The sequence below is a fragment of the Phalacrocorax aristotelis genome, chromosome 2, assembly GCF_949628215.1.
Source record: "Phalacrocorax aristotelis chromosome 2, bGulAri2.1, whole genome shotgun sequence".
Classification (NCBI taxonomy): domain Eukaryota; kingdom Metazoa; phylum Chordata; class Aves; order Suliformes; family Phalacrocoracidae; genus Phalacrocorax; species Phalacrocorax aristotelis.
The window spans coordinates 106,413,594-106,439,585 of record NC_134277.1 but is presented as its reverse complement, the minus strand read 5'-3'; the positions used below and the strand labels follow the sequence as shown (position 1 = coordinate 106,439,585).

The 25,992-nt window shown below is 40.7% G+C and overlaps 2 protein-coding genes across 4 annotated transcripts in view; one reads left to right on the top strand and one right to left on the bottom strand.

The window, feature by feature from the left end:
- DOK6 (docking protein 6) overlaps positions 1-14,532 on the top strand; it is a 280,839-nt gene extending 266,307 nt beyond the window's left edge. The window contains exons 8-9 of one of the 3 annotated variants that reach the window (XR_012659151.1): positions 1,918-2,690; positions 5,614-14,532. Coding sequence is in view for 1 of the 3 variants with exons in the window: in XM_075084596.1 (XP_074940697.1) it covers positions 1,918-2,057 (140 nt within the window). In the remaining 2 variants the exon portion in view is untranslated. Of the gene's footprint in view, positions 1-1,917 lie in introns of all 3 variants that reach the window. The other 2 variants (XR_012659150.1, XM_075084596.1) reach the window with 2 other exon arrangements.
- Positions 14,533-15,291: 759 nt separating this feature from the next.
- The window catches only part of CD226 (CD226 molecule), a 29,454-nt gene continuing 18,753 nt past the window's right edge, over positions 15,292-25,992 (bottom strand). The window contains exons 4-6 of the mRNA XM_075085789.1: positions 17,557-17,665; positions 16,636-16,696; positions 15,292-15,420 (exon numbers count right to left, since the gene is read on the bottom strand). Coding sequence (XP_074941890.1) covers positions 15,292-15,420; positions 16,636-16,696; positions 17,557-17,665 — 299 coding nt within the window. The remainder of the gene's footprint in view (positions 15,421-16,635; positions 16,697-17,556; positions 17,666-25,992) is intronic.

The following is a 25,992-nucleotide window of genomic DNA, read 5'->3' as shown; positions in this document are numbered from 1 at the left end:
CTATTTGTGTGTTACACATTTTTTTTATAAAATATGTCAAAAGAATGGTACTTTGACATATTTTATCTTTATTGGTAAGAAAGAGAAAAATTTTACATAGCCAGTCACATGGCTGGATTGGCAGTTCCTTATGGCCCTTAAAATACATATGATTCTAGCTTCTGGGTAAGAAGAAAACAAGACCTTGCATCCTCAGAAGGAAAAATGCCAGATTTGGAATATAAAATTAAAACTTACAATCATGCAACTTTCTATGTTTAGGATTGCATTAAATAAAATAAAAACCCCTAATAGTAATTGTGATGCAAATCCAAAATAAAAGTGTATGAAGGCCTCACTTAATATCATGGTTAAAAGTTGGTCAAGCCATATAACATTTAAGACTATTCTCAATGTATTACCAGTGCTTTTGCTTTGCAGCTCAGACCTCACAGCCACCATACATTTTAATTCATTTTGATGCAAAAGCTTGAAGCAGAAAACATTTAAACTTGGCATTTCAGTCAGGTTTTGATAGCCGATGTCAATTTAACCCAGTGAATGAATAGTAAAAATACACACACAAAATGCATCCTGCTTGGTTTTGCTATCAGAGGGATTTTTATGACCATTACCGTGCCACTGGGAATTCAGTCTCTGGCTTTATTGTCTCCAGTGTCACTGAGATGTACCTTTTATTCTATTTTTCATTTAGTCAGGTTTTTTTTCTCTCTTGGCCTAGTATTGCTCTGATAGACTAATATTCAGGAGGATCCCGGGTCTTTTCATGAAGCAGTCAGTAACATGTTATAGCAAAACTTTTCCAAATACAAGTTAGGATTAAGTTTTGCCAAATCCTGTCAACATCATTCTTGGTTCCAGCGCTATTGTGTCAGTCTAGAAAGCTGCTAGCTGTTTTGAAACATTTCAGAGCAAGCTGAGTTCTTCTTGTACTCTGTTACAGCAATTCTTTAATAGTTCTGTGGTTGAAAGAAAAATAAGATTTTGCATTTCTACATATAATACATGTGTTAAAGGCATTTTTAAAAGCATTATCCAAAACCATTTTAAATACAGGCTTCAATATACATTTCCAGAAAATGGAGACTATACATTGCATGAAGATACATACTTTGGAACTTAACTTTTTATTACTAATTAAATCTCAATTTCAGAAGGAAATTTTGAGATAGGCAAATTATTGGGATACAGAATCAGGCCATAGAATTCATCTTCTAAGTTTGGTCATTGGCTTTTTAATGGCTTTTCACACATGGTTTCCCATCTTGCTGGCTGCAAGTGAGCAAGCTATGGTTATATGACAATCACAAGCCTGTGTGAGGAAAGATCCTGCACATCCTCTTCCCAACCAGTATTCTGCCACGTGGCCATATCCCACCTCCATTTCCTTTTGAAACGGCAATGATGATGTGTTTACCTGACAAACTGGCATCCTATTTGAAAGACAGTAAGTACGTAAAACGGCGTTTGTGTGAAAAATCCCTTTGAAACCACTGGCATTACTTCCACCACTTAAGCAGTGCTTCAAATAAATAAGTGCATTACTTCTTCATCAGCTCTAACTAACAAGCATAACTGAGATTTATAGAGTAGGAGATCTACAGATATGATATTCTGCAATCTAAAAAAACAAAACAAATTAAAAAATTCTGCCCATAAATTATGCTTGTGTTGAGTCTGGGACCTTCTGCATCAGCTGGGCATCCATCACCTGCTCCGGCCTCGGGCACAGGCAAAACCCTCCTCTGCAGCCCCAGTGAGGCCCCATGTGGCACATCTGCTTTCCGGGCACCCTGGCACCACGGGACAATACAACATCAGCCTGTCAGGGTCCACACCCATGGCAAAAGACCTCAAGTAAACTGAGATTAAATTAAAGCCCAGTTACATCTTTTGTGTCCATGTCCCCCCCTCCAGGTCACAGCCTTGGCTCGGCGAAGGTGTCCCGGGCACAGACATTTCCTAGCTACCCCTCGGAGCAGGGCGAGGAGCACCAGCAGTCCCTCTCGCTGTCCAGCAGCTACGCCTTCAGCTACGGCTCAGGCTTGGTGCCATGACAGCTGGGGGCGGCCGGCCGAGAGAGACAGTCAAGCCTGGAGCCTGCCGCCAGGGCCGGGGACCTCCCCCTCTGCACCCACCATTTGCCGTGAAAACTGATGCCTACCAGCTCCAGCCGGGTCACTGCCAAGGCGGAAACCTGGAGAGGCGGCTTCCCTGAAGCAGAGGCTAAGTCTTTATTTATTTATTTTGCCGTTCCTTTTGTCTATAACGTTCAGGAAGGAGGGGGGTGGGGGGGGAAGGGAACACATTCGTGTTGTGAGAAAGTGGTGGAAACAAACGAAACTGTGTTGATGTGAAGGTTTCTGCATGACCGGAGAAGGCCCATTCTGGGGCTCCATCACGATGGCGCATTCGACATCGGGGCCTTCCTACCCGCCTCCACCAGCAGGCCGGCCGATCTTCACCCGTAACATTTTTAGGTCCTTGCCGCAGCCCACCGATTCCCGTTGGAGTGGCTGAAACATCGCCGATTCGAGATGCAGCTTCAGCGCTGCGGGGGTCACCTTCATATCCAAGCGAGTTCTCTCATTACCCTAGAAGGTGGTCAGGTGTTTTTCGAGCCAGACACCAACAGATACTGGAGTAGCAGGCTAATACATTTTGTTGGGAATAGAGTTTGATGCGTTAAGGTAAGGTTATTGCCTGGTATGACTCTAATCTTAAATTCCTGGGGCACAAATTCATCCCTTACTAATTGGCACATAATTCTCATGACACCCCTGAGAGCTGTGAACGTCCACATCAACACCACAGTCTTGTCGTCAGAACTGCTGCGAGGTGTCCTTATTTGCAAATCATTTAGGTAACCGTGCCTGCAAGCCTAACTTTAAAAAGCGGGAAAACTGTTCTCAGAAAAATAAAAGCGGGCCACATCCCCAGCTGGTGACTGCCTGTGCCATGGCTGGGCCAGATACGGCAGAGCTGAGCTCTGGGCTTGTCTTTCTGGTCAGCGTTACTTTGATTTTCTCTGTTTACTTCTCAAATTTCTGTTTTAGATGCACATTGTATCTTGTACGATCATGTGTCAAGCATCGGTTTACTTTGAAAAAGAGGATGAGTACATCTCAATGAAAATTTTCTGTCTTTGGAAGAGGTCTTTAAAAAATGAACTCTAGTAGGTGTGTTTGTAATCAGTAATGAGGGAATAAGTTGGAAGGCATACCTGTAGGTGGGGAACAAGTTTTATCTATCCTGAACATTTAGATTTTTGTAAGTGGTATCGAACATTTCTGTACTTCTTGTGATGCCCTGAAATGTTTGAAATTGTGGGGAGAAATATCTGCCCTCTTACTATGATCTGAGCAGCCTTGTGTTCTGTTCCCAGTGTGAAATGATGCCATGATTACCAGACGGATTCGTCTCATTAGTTTTTTCTCAGGACAGGTTGAGGAAGCATATCAAGGAGGAGACACATAGACTTTTTTCCAATGAAACAATCAGTTTTATGTACCATAATTTAACTAAAAAAAAAAAGTGCTGTTGGGTTGTTTTATATATGCACATATATATATATATGTATTAAAAAGTATGGAAGAAACTTCTGCTTTTGATTAAACATTTACTGATACAGTATGTCCAGCTTTTCTCCAACCATTTTCCAGGCTAAGAGACCTTGCAGACTTACAGCTTTCTACACCTCAGTGAACAGCTACTGAATAAAAAAGCTTTGTGATCCGCTTGAATGCAACACTTCTACCCCACCACAATCAGCTTTATTTTTTCCTCTTTTCCCCTGTCTCATTCACTACCTCTTTTCCTTCTCACAGTGCTGCCATACTCAGGAATAGAACGGCTCCCTACAGATTATTTTGATGAGCTAAAATGAAAAATTGCTCTCCCACGCTGTCAGGGAGCTGTACCCATGGTGCTCTCTGAGCTGTACCCATCAAGGAAGCTTCATTCACACATTAATTTAAGAAAAAAGTTTGGTTGACATTTTGCTTTGGGAAAATTTCCAGTTTGCAAATGTTACATGCAAAATGGGATACAAAAAGATAGATACTCTCCTGGCGTAATTCTGTTATTAAATGCAGCTTTGCCAAATACACGCCTTTTGAGGAACTGGCCAGTTGTTTTTATTCCTATACAACTGCAATTCTTTCACTTGCCCTAAAAGTATACATTTTCTTTAAAATTCCTTAGGTTCAGTTTCCAATATGTTCTGCAGATTTCTATGCTGTGTCCATGTAACTGTCTTCCTCTGTGTCGTGACTTGAATACTTATGTATTCCACACAATCTAAAAGTGGGGAAAAGGCAAAACAGGAGAGTATGAGAACTGCTTTGTAGTTCCAGCGCCCATATACTTTAAGAACCTGTCTAAATCCTGAAATTAGTGCTTTAGCTATGTTTAGATAAAAAGCCTAAGATCTACATAGTGTGCTCTTTCTATTTCCTGGGGAACAGTTGCTGTCTGTCACAGATGGTTTTGTCTTCCTATGCAGTGCATGAATATTGTCTAGTTAATGAAAATGTAGATGCTATTTCCAAAACACACACAAAAAAGGGGGCGATTGGCCATGTATAGGAGTTTTACTAAATATTTTGCTTTCATTACATAATGCAACTATCCTCTCAACTCATACATTTATAAGCATCTGTGAAGTCTCATCTTGTAGCAATAGTCAGAAACTTTTAACTCTAGGACAAAGCTGGAGAAAGCAACCAACAAAAAGCAAACGTGACCTACTGGGAGCCTATTTCTTGTAGAGAATAAATGTAACCACGCTGGAAGTTGGAAATAAGGATGCAACTTCACAGTGTACTGTAAGCGTACAATCTAAGAAAACTGGGCACCTGAAGCACAAAGATATTCAGCAGCCGGTGGATCTTGCCATTAGTGCCAGTCCACAACAGATGATATCACTGTAACATTTCTGTATTTGCACAGCTTCCAGAAATGTTCCTCAGAAAAGCTCTATGAGAACCAGGCAGGCACTGCACCAACAGTTTGCCAGAAAATTCTGTTTTCATGGAATTGCTTTAATTCCTGGCATATGCCTGTCGATAATCTAAGTGATTCCCCACTGAGACTACTTTGTACAGCTCCTAGTGCTTCTGCCAGAAGGAAGACTCTCTTTTGGCACACGTGGTAGAGCTGCTTGCCTAGAGACTACAAGGGCCTTTAAATAGGCCCAGGGACCCCATGGGTCCCTGTTCAAGTCTCGGCTTTCTTCATGTGCAAGGCACACAGATAATGTGTCTACTCCTGACCCAAGAGGAGCTCTCTGTTTTCAGCTAATGAGCTGTGAAGAGATGGAGGGCAGAAAATGTCTTCAGTGGTAACCAGGTGCAACTGGTACAAATGGAACTTAGCATTAGTACATTATAAAATAGAAGAAATAATATAAGGCTGTCGCTTTCATTTTGGTTCTGATGATGTGTTAGGAATATATAACCGTAACCATGATTTAAATTTTTAAAAAATTACTCTTGATAACAATATATTCACCCCTATGAACAAATAACACACAGCATTACTAAATATAGTTATTAACATATCTTAACTGTGAAAATTATAGATTGATGCATGCTGGTTCTTTTGATTTTGTAGTCACTTGGTGCAGAAAAGGAGAAATTGAAGGAGACTGGTAATAAATCACCAAATGGTGCTAAGGTACTTGAGTAGATGCATTTTTTAAACAGCTACATTTTATTATTGATAGTTTAAATCATCCGTGAGTATACTCTTTTGAAATAATTTTGCCTGCCTATGTAAAGGAAAAAGAAAATCTTGTCACATAGTTTGCTGTCTTACTGAGTAAATGTGTAGACTTTCCTTTCTGTGGTAGGCTCTGATTCCAGCTCCTCACATGTTCTTGGGGGTAATTTTGGTTTTGTTTTTTCCCCTGTAGCTAGCAAGTAAAACTTGGAAATGTATTGATAAACCAAAGAAGTTTGCAACTTCGCAACTCTTTTTTGTTTTGACAAAAGTCTACCAGACATTTCGGGAAAATACTTAATTTTACAACACATGACTAGAAATCCTGTTGCAAAGCAGCAAACACATTTCTAATCAAGTCTTGTCCTACGCTAATAACACTTTGCTGGAGGAGGAGTTGAAATTTAATATCTGAGGTCAAAAGTCTTTTAAAGTGCTCTCGATAGCAATAATTTAATTACAACATACAGATTTCAGGCACCCATTCATTTAGGGGTCGCTCAGTGCAGGCAGTCTGTGAAGACCCTTACTTGTTCATGGCAAAGAGAAAAAAAAAAGCATTAATCAGATCTCTGTATTGCACTTATCAGAAAAGGAATGAACTTCATGCTTGTTCAACTCTCCAGTCAAATAGGCAATACTATAAGGAGTAGTGATTTTTGAGACGTTTGATCTCTAGGAACTGACAAAGACCATCAGCCTGTAGCATATAAACCTCTACTCAGACTTAGCTCACCAGCCACATTTTTTGCTAGTTTTCATCTGGTAACTAGAAACTCCTAGAAACTGTGGTATTCATAAGAAAATAGAAATCTCTTGAATGGCTGTGCTTTTTAGCATGAAATACAGCATTATTTACAACTGTTTCTTCCTAAAAGAAAAAGAGGAAGGTGTTCCAATTAATCTCTTTTTTAGTGTGTTTAATGTGTGTTTTATATCAGTGATTTTATTTTAATATGTGTTTATTATGAGATTGGTTCAGCTCCTTTTTATACCTGCTGCAAAGGAATAAATGTGGCTTTTATCCACATACAGGATAGAGTGGACTGTGCAGAAAGTGTCAAAAGCTACTGTTTGAGTAAAAGAGCAGATCCCACAGCACTGGAAAATTTTGTTTTCATGTAGATCATCCAAATACTTGTGACTGTTTCCAAACCAGCTTCTTATACAACCTGTATATATTAGAATCTTATATTTTTCACCACAGACAACTGGTTGGGGTGTCTGCTTATTTTGTAGGTAGGAGACAATGACTGTGCAACACCATTATAGTGACATAACTTTAAAATCAAAGGTTATAAGGTTGGATATATTAACTCTACGGATATATAAGTGTTGCACTCCACAAAGGGTGCTGTGTTTGTTCTTGATATTATAAATAAATGGTCTTCACTTTTGATTTTAGGTAAAAAGGTGTGTTATATTGGAAACAAGTAGAGATGTACAGTAGAATAAAAGAAATGTCAAAGAATATTGACTAACCTATTGTGATAAGAAGTTTGTCTCTCTGTCCAGGCCCTGAGAAGACAATAGGTAAAGGTGCTGTGCATTCAGCAATTATTTAAATGGCATTATACTTAGAAACCTAAATATTAGAATCCATAGGTGAACTGCTTCTATTGAAGAAAATGGAAGTTTCACTTCACAAAGATGCTTTTCACACCTTTGCATGCATATACAGCTTGACAGATTTTTAAGGATGTGAATAAAACAGGTATGAAAGTAACTGAGGTTTAAGTATGATTAATTAAAATAAATTTTAAAGTGTCAATATTGTTATGAATATTGCAAGTTGTAATGGAGAAAAGATTTTCTTTTTAACTAAATGCAAGCTCAGAATCTAATACACTCTCTAAGATGAAAGAGTTAATCTTTTTAAATCTCCCACTGAAAGTCCCAAAGCATGGATTTCATTGGTTTTTTTCCATCAGTACAGAAATCCTTGTGAGGTTAAATGGATTTACCATGTTCCCTTACAATCCTGAGATTGTCAAGTGAATTGATACATTCTGTAGTAGATCTTTTTCCTGTAACAATAGCTGACATGAATGAAGTTAACCCTCGTTTTTAATATAGGCTACACATTGTTTCCAATCTTTTTTAAAATTGTATGATTGCAGGACGGCAATGGGCATAGAAATAGCACGAATTAATCCTCTGTTTTGGCAATTCTGTTACAGTAACAAAAATAAAGGTTCCAGTTAAACATTTATTCTCATCACTGCTCCTAAAGCTAAAATAGAAAAATTATGTAAAATAAAGCTATCCTTGTTGATGTTAATTGTTGCATTTCCTGAGTTTCTGCAGTTGACAGGCTGTGACAGGAGATACGTATTTTCCAGAACTGCTTTTTGCAGGTTATACTGATTTAAGATGGTTACAAGGAAAAAAGACAATGCAGATGAAAAGCATTATGACTTCCTACCAAAGTATGGCACATGCTCATCTTGTATTTCTTTCTCTTTCTTTGAAAATCATAATTAGAGAAAGACAGAGAAGGTTTTGAAACCTAATAAAAAGGAAATTAAAAATAGGGTAAGAAACCAACAAAAATTTAAAAAAAAAATCTGTAATCTTTAAAATTATTAGAAGAATTTAGCAGATATTTAAGCACACATCAATGGGTTGTGTTGTGCAAAACAGTTTCCCAGAGCATTCAAATTCCAGCTGTATGAGAAGCTGGGAACAATACTTTGTGTTTAATCCAACTCACAGCTCTCAGTTGCTCTGTGACAATGGATTCAGGAGTGATGGGCTCATTTTCCCTAACCTGGCTGGAAAAACCAAGTACCAGTCCATCTAACATGCATTATGCAATATAGATGCTTAAAAAATAGTATCTTGCACCATGCATTGCAATGATTATCACACAACTTTATGGACGTTATGCAGCCAGCCAGATATTTCTAAAAATATTACCTAGAACATTTCAGAGCTGATCAAATTCTAGATAATAAAAGCAACATCTGCATTCATGATGTGTAAAAATACATCCATAGGTCCTCAGCCTTTATGCATCTAATTGCACAATGATCTGACAGAGTTCTGTGGGAAAGTTCCTCCCATACTACTATTGTTGAGTAAATTATGGAAATTTAAAAGAAAATAATAAATGTCTGCTTCAAAGAGATTTATTTCAGAGGAAAAAAATTGTATTAACAAAGAGAATTTTTAAGATATATATAAATATTCCTAACATACATTTCTATCTTGAAATACACTTTAAACATCAACACAAATACAGAAAGGTATTGAAAAAAAAAAAAAAAGATACTGTGTAATTTTTTACTAGATCTTACTATGACAAGCTATTGATCACTTAAATCATAGAATCATAGAATGGTTTAGCTTGGAAGGGACCTTTAGAGGTCATCTAGTCCAACCCCCCTGCAGTGAGCAGGGACATCTTCAACTAGATCAGGTTGCTCAGAGCCCCGACCAACCTGACCTTGAATGTTTCCAGGGATGGGGCATCTACCGCCTCTCTGGGCAACCTGTGCCAGTGTCTCACCACCCTCGTTGTAAAAAAATTCTTCCTTACATCTAATCTAAATCTACCCTCTTTCAGTTTAAAACCATTATCTCTTGTCCTATCACTACAGACCCTATTAAAAGGTCTGTCCCCATCTTTCTTATAAGCCCCCTTTAATTATTGAAAGGCTGCAATAAGGTCTCCCTGCAGCCTTCTCTTCTCCAGGCTGAACACCCCCAACTCAGCCTATGTTCATAGCAGAAGCACTCCAGCCCTTGGATCATTTTTGTGGCCTTTCTCTGGACCCGCCCCAACAGGTCCATGTCCTTCTTGTGCTGAGGGCTCCAGAGCTGGACGCAGCACTCCAGGTGGGGTCTCACCAGAGGAGAGCAGAAGAGCAGAATCACCTCCCTCGACCTGCTGGCCACGCTTCTTTTCATGCAGCCCAGGATATGGCTGGCCTTCTGGGCTGCAAATGCACATTGTTGGCTCATGTCCAGCTTTTCATCCACCAGTACCCCCAAGTGCTTCTCCGCAGGGCTGCTCTCAATCCCTTCCTCCCCCAGGCTGTACTGATACTGGGGGTTGCCCTGACCCAGGCGCAGGACCTTGCACTTGGCCTTGTGGAATTTCATGAGGATCTCAGAGGCCCACCTCTCAAGCTTGTCCAGGTCTCTCTGGATGGCATCCCGTCCTTCTGGAGTGTTATTAAACTTACTGGTTAATACTACAAATTAATTATTTAGTCTAACAATCTAATTAAACTTTTAAGAAAGGTATTAAATGCCACTTAGAATCACGGTGACACTTTTTTTCTAAAACTACAAAATTGTCTTTTTAAGTAAGCATAAAGCTAGAAGTAGTATGTTGGCCACTGCTAGTAATTCATATTAGTTATTTTATCTAATTATACCAGCTAGCAATATGGATAGCATTGAAACTTGCTTTACATAACTTTGTGCGGTTCCTTCGGTATTTCTAGCCTGAACATTATGTCCTAAGTTAGATGTAGGTATATATAACTGCAAGACTATAACACAGATAGGTAGTAAGGTAAACCTACAGCTTTATAAATCAAGCCTAATCAGAGTCAAGAAACTCATCAGAGCAGTGACACAGTCCTGTGTCATGGTGGTAGCCTGCTCCATTAGTCTCAGACCTCCCACAGGTGAGACTATCTTGATGATTCTTAGGCTCTCATATTTTAAAGGACATGTTGGCAAACTCATCACGTGTTTTTCCCATGGTTATCTAGATGCCCATCCTCTTCTTATCACTCTTAATGCATTTTACTCTTAGAAAATAATGAAAAAAAAGGAGTTAGGGGGACAAGCAGAGACAAGGACATTCTTCTTGGAGTGCCCTACTGAGCCCTGCAGGTTCTTCTTAGTCCTTAAAACATGAGTTGTTTCTGTACAGGAGCCCAGCTTCAGGGGAAGGCTGGAAAGGGCGGGGGAGAGCGGATGCATGTCCGATGCAGGCTCCGGGAGAACTGGTCCAGGGTCTTCCGTTTCCTGGCTGATTTGGCAGGTAGGATACTGGATGAACTGACTGTGGTAGCACAAACAGCATTTCATATGACAGTGAAGAGTCTAGTCCAGCATAGTGTTTTGAAGACCACTGTGGCTCTCTAGCCTCAAGGTGGAATCCTTTGCACTGGATGTCAGAGGGGCAGTGGCCACCCTGAGCCCACACATACCCTGACACCACATCCCAGCAAGGCATGACAATGGGGGCATGTCTTGTGCCCAAAACAGTTCCCCAGGAATGCGTAAGTGTTGAAAATGTCTTTTGAGTTGCCTTACGCCTTAAATAATACAGTCTGAGAATTTGACATGTAGTTTCTGCTCCTGGGGTCCACAGTCTAAAAAGGCATTTTAGCACCAATCTTGTAGACAGACAGGAGTGTTTTTGGAACTAGCCATTAGCGTCAGACTTCCAAAGCCGTTTAGGGGATTAACTCCTATTGAGCATTTAGGCTTTAAAGAAAATAAGTCTTTTTTCACTTGTGCTGGGAAATGCTCACTGAGACAGAGTTTCTGCTACTGTAAATAAATACCATTGATTTGAACTTTCACATAGCTCAATAACACAGAAGGTTTAGAGGACCATGATGCAGATAAGATTTAAAAATAAATTAAAAAACAAACAAACAAACAAAAAAAAAACCCAGAACCCTGGTTCCCAGATGTCTTTATGATAACAAAAAAGTCACCACCACTCCTCAGAAAAAAACCAAACTAGAAATGAAACTGATGATAGTGAGATTAGTCCTCTGAAATCTTTTCTTTTTCTGAAGTAAGGTTTCTTATTTGGATCTCTCAGGAGTAAACTAGCATCCAGCTGTTACCAAACTAGCAAATGCAGCTAGCACCTATACTTTAACTGTTCTGCCTGCTTTGTTGCATTGGTCCTCTCCTCCTGTCCACTAGTCCTGGGATAAGACCTGGATAGGAGGTAGGTGGTTAAGTTGCACAGCACGGTTAGAACAAGTTATTTCTGAGTCTTCTTGAAAAAAGTTAGGTGCCTAACAGAAAAGATGCCTGTGAATTTAGAGCAGGTGGAGGTCAGAAGGCAGATTAAGTGCTGGACTCTCCTGCCTAACGTGGGGACTTGGAGGAGTCCAGCTTCTTGTGTTCCTTGGTAGGTCCAGCCCTTAAAGCAGACTGTTTCCTCACAGAAACATTGGTTCACCCCAAGATGCACAGCCAAGGGAGAGCAGCAGACAAGCAGAAAGAGCAGTATCATGACTATATTACAGGATCAGAGGAGCTCTTCAAGGTAAAGGAACATATTTGAAATGAATAAAGAAAGTAACAGGAGATCATGTATGTTACTGTTCTAACTTTCACCTTCCTTCATAGACTGTAATTTTGGAATTTGCCCTGTTGATCCAAACTCTGGCAACTGCCTCTCCCACGTTCAGAAGTCCCAGCAAAGACTGACTGCAAATAATTTTTTTCTCTGATGTTTGTTTTAGACAGATGTGAGCTTATGTCCTTTAAAGACTTAGTGGTACTATTAATCATGGATTTTTCCTTTGAATGTGGGACTTACTTAAACATCTACCTTTTTCATCCAGCATAGAAGATCAAATTTTTGTTGTTGTGGAAAAGAAATCTGTTCTTACTTTTCTTAAAATCTCATAGATTTATTTTCCAGTTACAGAGAAGGTAGTTACCCAGTGATTAAAGACTCAGTGTTTTTAATGAAAATTTGCTTTATGATGTCTATTTCCATTCAGCCAAGTTTCTAAGGCCTTAAAACAACAAAAAAGACAACTATCTTACAGGTTAGACAGTGTGCTGAGCTGGTTACTATCCATAGTTGTGTCATGTTCCTTGATTTTTTTTTCCCTTCCCTCTTAACTATTTGGGCAAGTGGTGCAGCATGAAATAGCACAATTGTTCAACATAAAATTTCTAAATTACAGTTGATGAGGTTCATTCAAAAGGAACTAAAACCTTCCAAAAGAAAGAAATCTAATCTATGGGAAATATTGAAAATAAACAGCAATAAACAATAGCTTGTACTATTTTACACTGGAAAGTTTATTTACGTAATCCAAACTCTGTCACATCAAATAGACTCTTGCTGGGTCCCATCCTGCCAGGCTCATAAAATATTTATAGAGTTTTAATATTACATTTCAAATTATACTTTTGTAAGTTTTTCTTGTGTGTAGTTTACTAGTTTCTAAGCCAATGAGAATATTGGTAAGTTTGGGGTTGTTTTCTTTCTGGTTTTCATTTATATAGGTCTCATGTTCAGCTGCTGTTCACTGATATTACCATGGTACAAAAATGAAGCTGTTGCTTTGGGTTTGTTTTTTGAGAAAAATAATATATTGTTCTTATTCTGCTATGTGTGATGTGCTTTACCCTGTGGACTATCCTGGTAGAAGTAATATGTCTATGGAATTTGAATTAAAACAGATTAAATACCTGCAAAGATGTGCACTACAGATTTTTTTCTTCTTTCTTCTTTCTCAAAAATTATTTTGAAAAGACAAGCTAAAAGTACCAAGGGAGGCAAGAAATAAGGGCATTACCAGAAATAATCAAACAGTCTGGTATTCTGGGTACTTAACCTCAACCTGTCCCCAGTCTTACCCTCAGTAAGGTAAGGATGTACTTTGACTGTCTCTACAAGCAGTGAAACAGTACTAACTTCTCGGCTTATGGATATTTCTGTGTCAGGGTTCTAACTGAGAACTTCACAGTAATCACATTCATTACATTATTGTTTTGGCAATTTAATATAAATGTGGTCATCAAAGAAATGACCTGATGCTACAGGGTTTTATTTGTAATGTTGTGCACAACTTAGAATTATCTGCTATGACATTTGAATACTCAGGAAGTAAACCAACATATTGATAAAAGAGTTCTGTGTATCCTCATCAACTTCACATGCAAGCATTTATATATCACAAAACCTTCAGTAAGTGAAAGAAAAAAAAAAAACTATCCCTCGCAATGTGTATGTGTCCTTGTTCAGGAGTACACAAAACCAAAATGAGATGTTTTCTAATGGTATAAGACATTGTAAACACTTTAAGTCTTCAGTGCTAGGTTGAAGGACAGTTTAGTTTAGGTTTTTCGATTTTTAGCTGAAGTGTAGGATAACGACACAATGGTACTATTGCTCAAATAGTTCAGAGAAGCCTTGTATCCACATTATTCTCAGAGACCATAGGCTCCTGTTTTCCCGTGCAAGTGAAGAAAGTTTTCCATTGGAGAAGGCTACACAAAATGTGCTTTTCACTGTCAGGCTGTTGATGCTCCTTCCCAGCCGGCCAAGTGGAACCAGTTACTGATCCGTAGGCAGACGCATGATGCCTCCCCCTCGATCCTTTTCAAAAACCAAAAACAAAACCCAACATATTCAGCAACACTTTTACGAATGCTTCAAGAGAAAAGAGGAATCAGGCATAGGTGGGCCAGGCACACAGTTTGTAGTGTGCAGACATATATGATTATCAGCTGTCATGGTGACACCTTCATCTACTGGGATTTCGTCCTCAGTAACACAGCAGATTTGTAAAAGGCCAAAAGATGTGTAGATCCTAATTCTCAGGTCTGCCTTCTAGTTCTGTTTGTTTAAGGATATTTTTTTTTTTTGTCTGTTTGTTCAATTTCTGTGTGGTTTCTTCTGTAGGTTTCAGCAGAATGTATACATACGCACACATACAACTACATGTGTGTGTGTATTGTTCTGTAAATGTTCTCAATCATGCTTTTTTCTGCTTTGCATCATTTATTCATGTATCTTCCATGTTCTCATTTATTTTTTGTGCAACTAAACCTTATAATAAATTATTATTAAATATAACCTGACAGTGATGGAGTCTTCATGTTTTGTTTTCTCCTGGGCATGGGGGGAGAGACCGGGAGGAAGGAGGGAGAGAGGAAATTGGGGCTACACTTCTATTCCATCCCCAAATAGAAAGCGCTGAAATAACTATGGTGAGTAGCATGAAGCCTGTAAAACCACACAGCTGTCAGATAGCAAGCTTCTGTTCATAGTTTTAAATCTATGTCCAAAGATCCCTGATATATTTGCGTTTGTCAGCTGAAGAGTACTGTTTGCCCAGCAGCAAAAAAACACCTCCTGTGTGGAAAGTTATGGACATTTGTTATTCTAAATACCTTGCAATTTGAGATGCAAAAATCATGGGCGTGGACAACATCGAGCACATTTTCTTTCTCACCCTGTCACATAGGCTTCTCAGACAGAGATTTCTCAGACCAAATTAACTTTATGTAAACATATGCAGCTCCATTCTGCATATCAAAGCTGTTCTAAATTTCTTACCTAAGAGTACACCTACTGGATAAAAATGTTTAAATTGCAGAAGTACGAATAATCTTTAATTCTACATATGAATCAAAGGATACGTTGATGCTGGAGGCTGCAATACAACACAAATACACCTGGTGTAACCTGGACCAGGCTGGCTGTCCAGTCAAAGCAGCCCAGGCAGTGTCCAGCACAGCCAGTTTGACCTTCCACATCTCGCCAGCACAAAAAAAAAAAAATGCCAAAGCTGCAAATGTAAGGCCTGCACTTTGGTTACTTCATATTTAAGAAGGAATCTAATGGCTTTTTGTAGGATTGTGTGAGACATTGACGTAAATCTCCTCTGTCTGCTTGAGTGATGATTCTTCTCTTCTTTCTGTGTTCCACATGCCAAGAAAATTGGATCTTCCATAACTGTTAGCAGGCTAGAAAAATTAAAATTAAAAAAAAAAGGAAAAAGAAAAAGCTGAAAGACTTGAAATATGAGAAAAATGGCAAATTTTCCTCATATGCAGATTTACTGAGAAATATTCAGCCATCAGCCAAAATACCTTTTGGCCTATCGTTTTCTGTGAATACATTGCAGATTGAAAACACATGAAAAAAAGAAGTTGCACTTCCCACATCACATGCCTGGTAAAGCACCAGTGGAATGCCCCCTTCCCTTCACATGCACACTCCAGATACTGAAGTAGCCTACTGTGTCAATCTTAAAACATTAATCACTCTAAAGGTAATGACCATGCTAAGAATTAGTCTTGTCATTAAGACAAATTAATATGATGGTGCTTTGGTTAACTGGCATGGGAGGAAAGATGGTTTCTGAAGCAAATGGCTTGTTCCTAGCCTATGCCACAGTAGGAAGAGCTTCATTCTGATACAAACAGTGACCCAAGAGTCAGAATGAGAGCGATGGAAATGGCAGGAGGTCAAAGGGCTTTATAAGGACATATCTGCAGTGGAGCTCACTGTTGGACCATACAGAAGTGTAATCTGAGAGGAGATAGGTGGAAAGCTAGAGTCTCAGACTGTGACAATGTGGTTGTGTTCCTAAGCACCACATCACTTCATACCCGGACTGTAGGGTATGAAGGGACAAGGCAGAAGCAGTGAAGTTGGGTCCTAGCTTTCCACTTCTAAACTTCAGGCCTTGAATAGGATTATTAAGGGCAGGGGACGAAAGACTCAGAGCTCCAGAACATTGATTGTTACAATACAAAAGGAAAGGAGAAGCACTGAAACAGCTGTCCCGATGAATTATGGTGAAGCTGAGCTAGAAGAAATAAATAAAGGCATAGGGTATCATGGGCTAAAATTTTTTGCCTCGCTTTTACAAGTAGCAACTTGAGGAAAAAAAGCATTAACAATACACAAATAATATAAAAGCTAAGAAGCCGAAAAAACTTATTTGTTAATAATATGGAACACAGTTGGGTCTCTAAATGTAGCTATAAAATATTAAAGAATATTAATTTTAAAAAGTGAATAAGGATAATCACACTGTAAAATGCTCAAATTTTCCAGTCTCTATAGTTTAAGATTAGACAATAAGATTCAAGCAATATAAAGATCAGATACAGAAGAGAAAGGTGTTAAGAAATATGCAATACAAAATGCAAGTAAACTCCAGCTGATCTTACCCAGGCCTGAGTAGAGTACAAAACATTTTGGAAGTCCTCTGTGATTCTCTTCCTCTTCTTTCTGGTGACACACATTCAGTCAGAAACACAATGGAGGGAACTGCACCCTGCATCATAGCATAGTCCAAAATATCTAATTCCAGCATACAAGAGATGATGCCGGTATTGCTTACTTTCCCACTGAAACCAGTAAGGACAATACCAATCCAAGTAGTCTTTCCTCTGACTTGCAAACTGTAACATGCATGAGATCCGCCGTTTCATAAAGGCCCAGACAGATAAAAAGGCCTTCTGATTTAAGGGCAAATACAGTAATATATCGCCAACAAGTCCCAGCAGCTTCGTATATTGTGGTAGGGGAAGAAATATTTTTTTCTGCCCACTATTTCTTTTCATTGGAAGCAGAGATTCTGGATCAGGCTGCTAGTGTATATTTAGCAAGTAACACAGCAAACTTACATAATGATTTAAATTATTAATCTTGATCCTGCTGTGAGCAAATTTGGAACATAAAATCAGAAGACAAAAAATGCTAGAAGATTTGGAAAACCTCAAGCTGTCGCCTATCCTTCTCTATGTACGAGATAGGAACAGCCTATGCTTAGGCTTATGTTATTCCTGACAACTCACCCTTGACATGAAGTTTCAGCTAATACCACTGTAAGCATTTAGCTGACCAAGGAACTTCAGTAGGCCATTTGGTTTTTTTTAATGTGAAAAAAAAGAAAAAAAATTGAAAATGTCACTTTTTTCATTGGCTGTAGAACTGACTACTTTTTAAAGTTTAAAATTTTGGCAAGAAAATTAAACTTTCACATCTACTTTTTTTTTAATTGCTTCTGAAGGAGATAGTAGAATGAACTGCTAACACCTTCATACTTATCTGCCTCAGTATATCAAGCAAATTGGTTTGTTACTCACTTTTTGCGATAAGCAGTGGTGATGCAGACGATCAGTAAAATTAACAGTAAGACAGCAGCAGAAATTCCTCCAGCTATGTAGGTAATAAAAAATTTTGGATCCCAAGTTGCTAAAATACAATCGTAATAAATATGATTAGAGTTTTGTATAAATCAGCACAGACTTTTTATGACAAACTAAGTTGAAAATCAACAATTATTTAGAGACATTATTCCATGACAGCGCATGCTCAATATTTAGACCTCACAACCATTCCCTCGTTTCTAAAATGCCTTTGTTATACTGAACTACCTCTTAGAAAGGTTGTGACTGGGATCACCAAAGGTGAGTGAACACAGCACAGTGGTATGAAAAAAACTGTGATGCCTTGTATAATACTCTCCTATCTCCTTCACTCCCGTGGTGAGAAAACAGTCCAACAGCATACATAGATGACTCATATACAGATAATAAAAGCACTCAGACTACTTAAGTGAATGTTCTTGGCATTGTAAAGGTTGTCCCATAAGAGACACCTAACCATCATGCAATACTTCCGTGGCAACAAGACATTTTTCAGAGTACCAGGAAGATCATTTCAGTGCCCAAGAGGTTTTATATTCAGTACACAGTTGTATCAGTTATTTTCTGCTCCAATTCAAAAGGAAATCTGTTCACTTTTTAACAAAAAATATTTTCACAAAGATTTCTCCCATTGTGATCACCTTTTTTTACATATAAACCCATTCTGTGCATGCATGTCAGGAAACCAATACTATTTGTTCTAGCCTAAACAGAAGAACTCAGGGGGCAGAGGCCAAACTGGCAATGCTAGTGCCATCACATCCAACAGAATAATAAGCCAGGACAACCAGAGCAGCCACAAAAATGCCTTAGCTGCCTCATGAGATGACAATCAGAAGACCAAACCCCTCAAGGGTCTGCATGGCTATAGTGGATCCTCATGCATTCCTCCAGGGAAACCCACATGCTCAAGTACCTCTCTGAAATACCAGTACACCAACACACAAACCATGGGGAATATACAGGAGGAACCAGCCATGTGTGCATGGTATCAAGGCCACGATCTCACTGCAGTTACACTGACATGGTGGGATAGCTCGCATGACTGGCATGCTGTCATGGATGGCTACATACTTTTTAGGAAAGACAGGCCAGCAAGGTGAGGTTGGGGAGTTGTGCCTTACGTGAAAGAGCAACTGGAATGTATCAACCTCTGCCTAGGGATGAGGAAGAATGAGTCAAGAGCTTATGGATAAAAGTTAAGTGGCAGGCAAATATGGGTGACACTGTTGTGGGTGTTTGCTACAGACCACCTGATCAGGAAGAGGAAGGTGACAAGGCCTTCTACAGACAGCTGGAAGTAGCCTCACAATTGCAGGCCCTGGGTCTCATGGGGGACTTCAACCTCCCTGATATTTGCTGGAAAAGCAACACAGTGAGGCACACACAATCCAGGAGGTTCCTGCAGAGCATCAAGGATAACTTCTTGACACAGGTGGTGGAGGAGCCAAGGAGGCGAGCTGTGCTGTTGAACTTTATACTAACAACAAAGAAGGTCTGGTTGAGGATGTGAAGTTTGGGGGTAGGCTTGGCTGGGGTGACCATGAGATAGTGGAGTTCAGGATCCTGCATGGTAGAAGGAGGGCAACAAGTAGGGTTACGACCCCTGGACTTCAGGAGAGCTAACTTTGGCTGCTTCAAACACCTCCTTGGAGGAATCCCATGGGCTAGGGGTCTCGAAGGTAGGGGGGTCCAAGAGAGCTGGTCAATATACAGGTACCACTTCCTCCAAGCTCAAGATTGGTGCATCCCCTAGGAGGAAGAAGTCAAACAAAGGAGGAGGAGACCCTCATGGATGAGCAAAGATCTTCTAGAAAAACTCAAATGGAAGGAGGTTTACAGTATGTGGAAAAAGGGACTGGCCAGTTGGGAGGAATATAGGAATGTTGTCAGGGTATGCGGAGATGTGACGAGGAAGGCCAACGCCCACTTGGAACTAAATCTGGCAATGCATGTCAAAGATAACAAGAAGGGCTTCTTTAAATACATCAGCAGTAAAAGAAAGCCTGGGGAAACTGTGGGCCTGCTGATGGGCAGGTGGGTGTCCTGGTGATGCAGGATGCAGAGAAGGCAGAGTTATTGAATGCCTTCTTTACTTCAGTCTTCACTGCTAAGGCTGGCCCTTAGGCATCCCAACCGCCAGAGGTGAGACGTCAAATCAGGAGAAAGGAAGGCTTCCCCTTGGTTGAGGAGGATCGCGTCAGAGATCGCCTAGGCAAACTGGATCCTCACAAATCCATGGGCCCCAATGGGGTGCACCCACAAGTGCTGAGGGAGCTGGTGAATGTCCTTGCCAAGCCACTCTCCATCATCTTTGAATGGTCATGGAGGACAGGAGAAGTGCCCAAGGACTGGAGGAAAGCAAATGTCACTCCAATCTTCAAAAATGGCAAGAAGGAGGACCCGGGAAACTGTAGGCCAGTCAACCTCACTTCTGTCACCAGAAAGGTGATGGAGCAGTTCATCCTGAAGGTCATCTCCAGGCATGTAGAGGTAAAGGAAATTATCAGAAGTAGTCAGCATGGATTCACTAAAGGAAGATCATGCTTGACTAACCTGATAGCTTTCTATCATGGCGTGACTGGTTGGGTAGATGAAGGGAGAGCAGTGGATGTTGTTTACCTCAACTTCAACAAGGCTTTTGACGCTATCTCCCATAACATTGCATATACAAGCTAAGAAAGCGTGAATTAGATGAGTGGACAGTGAGGTGGATTGAGAACTGGCTGAACAACAGAACTCAGAGGGTTGTGATCAATGGGGCAGAGTCTGGTTGGAGGCCTGTCACTAGTGGTGTTCCCCAGGGGTCTGTGCTGGGTCTAGTCCTGTTCAACATATTCATCAGTGATTACCTGGATGAAGGGATAGAGTGTAACCTCAGCATGTTCACTGATGATACCAAGCTGGGAGGAGTGGCTGATACACCAGAAGGCTGTGCTGCCATCTAACGAGACCTGGACAGGCTGCAGAGCTGGGCTGAGGGGAACCTGATGAAATTCAACAAGAGCAAGGGCAAGGTCCTGCACCTGGGGAGGAAAACCCCATGCACGAGTACAGGCTGGGGGCTGAACTACTGGAAAGCAGCTCTGTTGAGAAGGACGTGGGAGTGCTGGGGGGCAGCGAGGTGACCCTGATCCAGCACCGTGCCCTTGTGGCTGAGAAGGCCAACAGTATCCCAGGGTGCATAAAAAGGAGTGTGGCCTCCAGGTCAAGGAATGTTATCCTCCCCCTCCACTCTGCCCTAGTGAGACCACATTTGGAGTGCTGTGTCCAGTTTTGGGCTCCCCTGTTTAAGAAGGATGAGGAACTGCTCAAGTAAGGCCAGCGGAGAGCTAGATGATCAGGGGACTGATCTCCCATATGAGGAAAGGCTGAGAGACCTGGGTTTGTTCAGCCTGGAGAAGAGAAGACTGAGGGGGGAATCTTATCAATACTTATAAATATCTGAAGGGTGGGTGTCAAGAGAATGGGGCCAACTCTTTTCAGTAGTGCCCAGTGACAGGACAAGGAGCGATTGGGCAGAAACTGGAACATGGAACACAGGAAGTTCCACCGGAATATGATGAAAAACTTCTTTACTGTGAGGGTGACGGAGCACAGGAATAGACAGAGGCTGTGGAGCCTCTTTCCCTGGAGACATTCAAAACCCACCTGGATGGGTTCCTGTGCCCCCTGCTCTAGGTGTACCTGCTCAAGCAAGGGGGTTGGACAAGACGATCTCTAGAAGTTCCTTCCAACCTCTAACATGGAAAAAATGGTTGGTGGTTACATTTAAATGTAGATTTAGGGGTCAGAATTACATTATGGTTTGTACCAGACCTTTCACCAGCTTTGTTGCCCTCCTCTGGATGGATTCAAGTACCTTAATTTCCTTCTTAAATTGTGGGTCCCAGAACCGCACAGTATTCAATGTGAAGCTGCACCAACGCTGAATACAGTGGGAGAATCACCTCTTTTGACCTGCTTGTTATGCTGTGTTTGATGCACCCTTGGCATGCGGTTTGCCCTCTTGGATGCCAGGGCACAGTGCTGACCTATATTAAGCCTGCTGTCGACCAGCATCCTCAGATCCCTTTCTGCAGGGCTGCTCTCCAGCCACTCCTCTCCCCATTTATATTTGTGCCTGGCCTTAATCTGTCCTAGGTGCAGAATCCAGCATTTGTTCCCTTCATCTACTAGGCAGGTGACCTTATCATAGAAGGATATCAAATCAGTTAGACAGGACTTTCCCTTTGTGAGTCCATGTTAAATGTGCCTTTAAATTGTCCTTTAAATGTCTTTCAATTCAGTATGTCTTCAACCCAGTATGATCTTCACAGCACCCAGATGAAAAGTGGGGCACTACTTGTGCAGTCATTGAGGGTTATCACACAGTCCTTCTGAACTGGGAGGAGACAGCAGTACTTCTGTGCCATAGAAAACAGACAAGGCTGCAGGTGAGGGTGAGGAGAATCAGGATAGGAGTAAAGTTAGCTTCCCTTCTCCCTTCATGAATTCATCCAGTATGAAGGTAAGATATCAGTCCATGTCTGTGGGTGTCTGCTCAAAAAACCACCTTTCTCTGAGCATGAATGCATTCGTGCTGGATTTCTTCCCTTCACTTGTGGGCAAAACTATTTCAGTTACGTCTTGTTAGCATACCACATGGGCCAGTCCACCAGGCATGTGACAAGCTACATGAAGATCTTTACAATGCAGTTCAAATTTCTTGTTAGAACAAAGGACTGTCTGGCCCATCAGCACACTCAAAACCAAAGTCAGCACACTAAAGGTCAAAAACCTTCACGCACAAAAATTACAGTCTTGCAGAGAAAATGCCAAGGCTACAAAGGTGGGGGGAAGAGGAACAGATTGTCTAATACTTAACAAAAATTGTACTCATGCTGAAAATACACTTAATAGCCTCCCATCAGCATATAACCTTTGATGAGAACACAAGAACTAAAGAGACACATGACAAGCCTCTGATGTGTAACTGCACAATCTTGCATGTTATATTAAAGTCAGTAATTACAAAAGGTTTTGTATAATTAAAGAAGACAAATACCTCAGGAAGGCTTTACTCACTTCAAATGAGAAAAGGCAAAAGGGCTTTGAGTTGTTGTTTCCTCTAAAAAAGATTCTAATCATTTTTCTCATCCAAAATAAACTGACATCTGATAATCTCAGCTCTCAAACTCATTAACTCAGAGATTATTATCTTGACCTGATAAAACTGAAGGTGAAACTTCAGGAAAAGAAAAATGAAGTCTGGAGTGTTTAGACTGCAGGCTGGAGATGCTACTGAAATATGGAAGTCTATTTAGATTCACCCATCCTTGATGATATTTAAACACATGATTTTTCATAGACTCATACAATCATTAATCGGAAAAGACCTCTAGGATCATCAAGTCCAACCATTACCCCAACACTACCATGTCTTCTAAACCATGCCCTGAAGTGCCACGTCTACAATCTTTTAAATACCTCCAGGGATGGTGACTCCACCACCTCTCTAGGCAGCCTGAACACTCTTTCAGTAAAGACATTTTTCCTAATGTCCAATCTAAACCTCCCCTGACACAGCTTGAAGCTGTTTCCTCTCATTCTATTGCTAGTAACTTGGGAGAAAAGACCAACATGCACCTTGCTACAACCTCCTTTCAGGTAGTTGTAGAGAGCAATAAGGTCTCCCCTCAGCCTCTTCTTCTCCAGGCTAAACAACCCCAGTTCCCTCAGCCCCTCCTCATAAGACTTGTTCTCTAGACCCTTCGCCAGCTTCGTTGCCCTTCTCTGGACACACTCCAGCAACTCAATGACCTTCTTCTTCTGAGAGGCCCAAAACTGAACACAGGATTCAAGGTGCAGCCTCACCAATGCCGAGTACAGGGGCACGATCACTTCCCTTGTGCTGCTGGCCACGCTATTCCTGATACAAGACAGGATGCTGTTGGCCTTCTTGGCCACCTGGGCACACTGCTGGCTCATGTTCAGCTGGCTGTCAACCAGCACCCCCAGGTCCTTCTCCACCAGGCAGCTCCAGCCACTCTTCCCCAAGCCTGTAGCATTGCCTGGGGTTGTTGTGACCAAAGTGCAGGACCCAGCACTTGGCCTTGTTAAACCTCATACAACTGACCTCGACCCTTTGATCCAGCCTGTCCAGATCCCTCTGCAGAGCCTTCCTACCCTCAAGCAGGTCAACACTCCTGCCCAATTTTTGTCATCTGCAAACTTACTTACTGAGGGCGCACTCGATCCCCTCATCCAGATCATTGGTAAAGATATTAAACAACACTGAGCCCTGGAGAACTCTGCTTGTGACTGGCCTCCAACTGGATTTAACTCCATTCACCACAATTCTCTAGGCTCAGCCATCCAGCCAGTTTTTTACCCAGCAAAGAGTACCCCCATCAAAGCCATGAGCAGCCAGTTTCTCCGGGAGAATGCTGTGGCAAATGGTGTCAAAGGCTTTACTAAAGTCCAGGTAGACAACATCCACAGCCTTTCCCTCATCCACTAGGTGGGTCATCTGGTCATAGAAGCAAATCAGGTTGGTCAGGCAGGACCTGCCTTTCATGAACCCATGCTGACTGGGCCTGATGACCTCCTGGTTGTCCTGCACTTGCCTGGTGAGCTCACTCAAGATGAACCACTCCATAATCTTCCCCAGTACCGAGGTCAGGCTGACTAGCCTGTAGCTGCCCGGATTGCACTCAACCTTATCGTCACAATCATTGAATCCTGTGGCATGACAAATCCCTGTATTAACAGAATTTCTAGAAGGAGAAACATGGTGAAGAACACATCAGAAGTTAATCTGAGGTTTCTCGAACACTTTACATAATTATGTAATATTCAGCCTCCTGTTTCTGTAAGTGTTGTCCAACAAAATCTACACTACTTTACATACACATGTTGCTTTATGCATTCCAGGTTTTGAGGTCAAACAAGATTTGCAGAAGACCCATTTTGGCTGGAAATTCCTGTTACTGAAAAACAACCACCACAATATTTAGTGGGATAGACTAGGCAAGCTTCCTGATATTAAATGGATCTCATGGATTTGTTTTCACTCATTCAAAAATGTTAAATGCAGCATGCCAACTTCTACTGTTACAACCACAAGAATATTACAGGCTTTCACAGCGCTTGAATACCTATTCCCCTCACTCTCCCTTTTTCCTTCCTAGGAATTCCATGCTGTTTCTCCTTGAAAAAAATACATTCACCTTTAGACAAGTAGGAAGTTGGTTCTTTCTACTGTACCACCTCTTTGAATTAGTGATTTTGGAACTATTATCAGTTCTGCAAATAATTCTGTGCTTTTATTTCTACCTCCTTTCACCTAAGAGTCATCATCTTTAAAAATTTTTGGTGTCTTCTCAATGACAGATTCTCAAAAAAAAAAAAATGTTTCTTATCTTTCCTCTTACCTTCTCGCAACGTAAGCAGAGTTTTCCCTGTTACTGTTCACAGTGCAGCTATTCTCCCAGCTTCTAGACTCAATATTGCAAATTATCTCTGGAACTGGGCAAGGTGAGAAGATTTGCAGTACCCATGCAGAATCACACCAGCAGACAAAAAACATTGGAGGAGTTTGGTAAGAAAATCCAAGCTGGAGTGTGGCTTAGCTCTAATGCTGAGCCAAAGAAAATGAAGTGACTGAATTGATAGAAAATACACAAAAAAAAACGTAGCAAGTTTCTGTCACCGCTTGGATTATTCAAGCCACAGCTGTTGCATCCAGCAGAGTAAGTCACTCGTGAAGTTGTGAGAGACTTCACTGGCTATACCACTGAGTAAGGTGGGAGCTGATGCCTTCCCTGTTGTTCCTCTCCCCTTAGTGTTTTCCCATATCTTATTGGAAATATTAATTGCATGTTATGAAACAGTTCCAAATATTAAAGAGAAATAATCAGAAATCCTTGACACTTCACTTCCTTTGGAATTAATGAAAATTCAACAACAAAATATGCTTTATAATAATTTATGAGCGCTTAAAAGGGAGACAATGGGGTGTCTTCTGAATCATACTGTACTTCAGCTTCTTCAATGGTTTCAGACCTTTTTTTTATATATATATCTATAGGTATAACTATGCTGACATTGTTAGAACTAAAAATGATAAATAGAATTTGTTTCAAGAGCAAAAGAAGCATGGAAGCTAAACGGTTTCTTCTGAAAATAAATAGTTTGTGTCGGGAGCACTGACAATTGTTAAAGTTATTGTATGTTTTTGCAACTCATACGCTTTCATTTTGGTATAAGAAGCACTGCACTTGGAGTAAACAAAAAATATTTCTATGGCTTTACAATTCGGATATGCTTGATTATATGAATATAGTCAACCTTTTGAAATTTGAATGTTTAGAATTGTCAGAGGAGAGAGGA